At 36.2% G+C, this 4576-nt stretch overlaps 1 protein-coding gene across 1 annotated transcript; it reads left to right on the forward strand.

Moving 5' to 3' along the window:
* Window positions 1-227: 227 nt before the first annotated feature.
* Window positions 228-3454, forward strand: LOC145087415 (uncharacterized). The gene is made up of 8 exons (XM_079025362.1): window positions 228-505; window positions 883-1019; window positions 1104-1161; window positions 1256-1390; window positions 1470-2072; window positions 2160-2303; window positions 2450-2566; window positions 2651-3454. The coding sequence occupies exons 1-8, from the start codon at window positions 458-460 to the stop codon at window positions 3284-3286; spliced, it is 1878 nt and encodes a 625-aa protein (XP_078881488.1). The 5' UTR covers window positions 228-457; the 3' UTR covers window positions 3287-3454.
* Window positions 3455-4576: the final 1122 nt, after the last annotated feature.

The following is a 4576-nucleotide window of genomic DNA, read 5'->3' on the forward strand; positions in this document are numbered from 1 at the left end:
TTTGCAATTAGGAAACCAAGCAGGTCTTAAGACATTCGAATTTGGCACACATAGATAAAATGAGATAATAAATATATCGTTTTACATGACATCATAGCCTCATACTATGACTAATTTTAGAAGTAATTTAGAAGATAGGCAACTAAAGTGAAAGATGTGATAAAAGAGGGTAGGAAATGGCAAAAATGCATAGAGAAAAGTTACACAAATACAAAAGGGCAAAGCGCTAAGCAGTTGCTAATGAACCCAATCGGAAGCCGAAACTCATCAAAATCCGTTGTCGTCGGACGCCAAATGCTCCTTCATTCCTCTTATGCTTCCCCTGATCATCGGCAAAATCCCGCCTGTTAGCCAACTCACTCGATCAGGATCGTAACCCTAGAAAAATAAGAATGATTTGAAGCTGCCCCCTTTGGCCCTTTTCACAACCCTAACTAACATATACTCTTGTATATACATGGCTGCTGATAGTCCTGATTTCGACAGAGCTGACATCTCACCACTGGTATAAATTCCCTTTTTAACAGTTTTTTTCTATAACCTGTAATTCACATTAGTTTAATGCAGACTTTTTGATCGAATTATGACGAGTGGCACAGTTTATGATTTGATTATTCTATTTAAGTATGAAATTAGTGTTCTTCTGGTGTCAAATTTGAGGTGTCTTTCTTGATTCAATTGGAGTTTAAAATGTTTTGATTATATGATAGCGAATGCATGTCTACAGTATTGGACAACCTAGGTTAAGGGGATGCCAATAGAAAGCCTCGACATTTGTATGCCCAATGAATTGTTTGGTGCTTTCTTATTAATTTAACATCTCTATGAATCTAAAACCTTTGCTTCATTTAACCTTTTTTCTTCTCTCTCTCTATGTGTCAGGTGCTAAGTGATGAAGATTCAATGGGGAGCAAGAGAAAAGAAATAACAAATAACGAGCTTGAAGGGAGTAGTAGCAGAAAGAAGAAGAATAAAAAAGGTCATACACCCCGTCCAGCTTGCTCTTGGGTCCATTTTAGGTAATGCAAAACCTATCACACACCTGATAATCTTTCTCTTACATCATCTCATATTAACATATTCAAATGTAAACAACATTCTAGCCGTGATTTCATCAAGGAGTACAGTGCTTCCCACCCCGAATCCTCTGGTCTAAAAGTTGTAAGCACTTTAGTCTTGAATCTTGATTCAACCATCTACACATAAAACATAAGTTCAAAGAATCTTAATATATAATCAATCGATCATCTTTTAGGCAACAAAAGCAGCCTCAAATGCTTGGAAAGTAATGAGCCTCGAAGAGAAAGAAATTTACACTAAACGTGCGCGTGAAGTATGGGATGATTACTTGAGTTCCACACCTGCTCGTGAACCAAAACCAAGAAAACAGGTTAACATTTTCTTTTTTCATAATAATAGTTTGTCACAAAACACTTCATTAATTCAACAACTTATCTTAATTCTTACAGGCCAATCTAGTGACAAGGTGTTCCCCTGGTCGTTTAGTGAATGTGATAAAACAATTCACACCTGAACAAAAGGAAGCTGTGAAATCCATGGGATTTGGAAGTCTTCTTGACCTAAAATGTAGAACTTTACGCAGAAGTTTATGTCTTTGGTTATTAGAAAGATTTAACACCATTAGAAGAAGCTTAGAGATTTGTGGAAAACGAATTCCTTTGTCACCCGTTGATGTGGAGCTTGTAATGGGATTGTCAGCAAGTGGGAAAGATGTGGTGAGTTCAGGCTCTGATGATGTGGTAGCAGATTTACGCCTAAGGTACAATGCTTCTAACAGGGGTATTTCTGTCCGTTTCTTGGAAGAAAAATTGGGTGAACAAGAAGCAGGAGAGGACTTCAAAAGGGCGTTTCTTTTATATGTTTTGGGCACTTTGTTGTGCCCTACTGCAAGACTGGATGTTAGCCCTTCTTTTCTTCATTTTTTGACAGATATGGATTCTATTCATGAATACAATTGGGCAAAATTCTTGCTTGATAAGTTAGTTAGAGAGGTTGCACGTTTTCGCCAAGGGAAACAACGTGCAGTTGGTGGGTGTCTTTTGTTTCTTCAGGTAAACAAGATTTTGTTTTTTGTTTTTCTTTAATGATTAAAGATTTGTTTTTTCTTTTTGAGTTGTTAATATTTTTACATTCGACAGCTTTTTTACTATGAGAGTGTTGCAATTGGAGTCCCTGGAGAACTGGGCCCGGTTGTTGTTCCATGTTTATCTTCATGGACAGAAGAAAACATTTCTGAGAGAGAAAAACAAGAGAAAGAACTTGGTGGTTATGGATCTGGAGAGGTAAGATTTATGTTTACAAATGTAGTTAGTTCCACTTCCACATTAGGAATTAGTATATAATTGTATATTTTAGTTGGTGAATGATGGCTTAAATTACAAAAGACCAAATTATCATTTGTTTCTTTTTAATTTTTGTTATGGTTTAGGTGATTTGTAAGGAGAGGGGTCTTGGGGTGCATGTTGATACTCTCCCAGATACTCATAGAGCTTATCGCAGCCTGGCCCCACGTAGTCTGGCCCCACAGGAAGAACACCAACACCTGGTAACTTTATCGATTTAGCTACTATACTATTATAATAAATTAATAATAATAAAAATAAAATATGTGGACATTAAATTAATGTAGGGAGGTGGAGGCGTAAGCGTGGTGCTGAATTACAAGGACCAAATCACACTACCAACAAAAATCGAAGGTTTCGGGTACAACAACAACAATTTGAATGTGAGTGTGAATCATAATAATAATAATAATAATAATAATAATAATAATACAATGGATTACGACCAAAACGGAATCGGAATCGGAATCGCATACGATCAAAACCAATGCCCTGTTCCAAATTGCACTTTCAATGGGCAATACGAAAACCTATCGGACCACTTCAGCACAAAACATTGGGATTCGGGACGCCGATTCCGCTACAATTGCCCGTTACCGGTGTCATTGGGAATGCATGAAACCTTTCTTGTACTACAAGCGGAAGAAGATGGGCTTCTTTTTTTACTAAATAAAGGGACTGAAAATATTGGGCACACTGTTACAATTACTGGAATTGGGCCCAATGAGTCTGATGAGCGGTTTTTATATTATCTTGTGTCGGAAAGAGGAGGAAGTTCTTTGAGATTGAAATCGTATACCCAGAATTTACCGGGTCGGGTTGATGGGATTCCACCTGCGGATTTTCTTTTGGTTCCGTTTGGGTATTTGAATTCGTCTGGGGAATTGAATTTGGAGGTTTGTATATGGAACCAGCAGATTTAGGTGGAGTTTTCGAGGTTATAACTTATAATTTTTTTGCTTCTTCTTGGAATGGTAAATGTATGTAGTAGTAAAATATTGTTGTGTTTTTTCTTTTTTTTTTGTTTTTATTTTGATTATATATTTGAAAGGATAAATGATATATAAGTTTTAAAGCTTGCGATTACCAAATATGGAGTGTTTTTGTTTCTGACGAGTTAGTGAATTTTTTTTATATATTTTTTTTCATTTTCACTTCCTCCCAAAAAAAATCTCCTTAATTCTTTAAGAGCCTCAATGAGCCTTTTAGGGGACATGAAAAGTGAAAAGTACTAAAGTGGGGACTTCCCAAAACCAAACTAACATGTGTGAGTCTCCCACCAAAAGAAAAGTTTTTCACTTAACTTTGATTTGGATTATATAAACAATCAAATCTCTTATCGGGTAAAGCCAATATAAGTAAAGGGAAAGGTGACATGCTCACGATTAATAAAACTCACAAGGTTTTACCAATTTCCAAATTTCCATCCTAACGCAGTATAGTTTGCTTTATTCAAATCTTGACACCGAAAACGATATGAAAGCAACGAAGTAGACGAGTAAGGTTAATCATGTTGACTAAACACCACTCACCAATCAACATAACGTCATCCGTGTACACCCGATGTTGCAATAAAGGGCGGGGAGATATCTCTGAAAAAGTGAGTAATGATAGTTGCTTTCATCATCATATATAGTCCTTTCATTGCAATAATGAAAAGAAAGGGATAAGGGGTCACCTAGTCTTACCCCTATGGATGTCAAATGCCTTTGTTGGATAGCCATTGACTAAAATCAAAACAGGATCCAATGAAAGACAACTCATTGTCCAACTCCTCCATTTAGCACCAAATTTCATTTGTTTCGTTATAGTGCTAAAGAAGTTTCAATTTAACGAATCAAAGGCTTTGTAAAAATCTACCTTTAAGAAGAAAAAAAACATTTTCTTCTTCATTTTCTTGGCTCATCCACTCATGAATATAATTCATGAATCATTAGCAGCCCATTAAGAATGTTTCTGTAACGCCTTTCGTATGGGTTTAGAAAAAGGGTAAATGACACAAAAAAATATTTTTTTTACACAGAAATTCGATTTTAACACCGTGTTTTTTTGTGTTAATTTTGACACTGTGTTTTCCAATTTGTTATAATTCTGACCACTTGACCGGTTAACCAGGTTACGTGCTGATGTGGCATGCTGACGTGTCAGTTTTGATGACATGGCATGCTGACATGATATGCTGGCGTGTCAAAATTGATTTTTTTTTTCCACAA

The sequence above is a fragment of the Lactuca serriola genome, chromosome 2 (genome assembly GCF_051521515.1).
Source record: "Lactuca serriola cultivar US96UC23 chromosome 2, Lser_US96UC23_V15, whole genome shotgun sequence".
Classification (NCBI taxonomy): Eukaryota; Viridiplantae; Streptophyta; class Magnoliopsida; order Asterales; family Asteraceae; genus Lactuca; species Lactuca serriola.

Bases quoted from the DNA above. Each gene is read 5' to 3' on its own strand.
- LOC145087415 (XM_079025362.1), top strand. From the start codon at position 458: ATGGCTGCTGATAGTCCTGATTTCGACAGAGCTGACATCTCACCACTG. The intron at 1,391-1,469 runs GTTAACATTTTC...TAATTCTTACAG, and splicing joins AACCAAAACCAAGAAAACAG to GCCAATCTAGTGACAAGGTG. The intron at 2,567-2,650 runs GTAACTTTATCG...AAATTAATGTAG, and splicing joins AGGAAGAACACCAACACCTG to GGAGGTGGAGGCGTAAGCGT.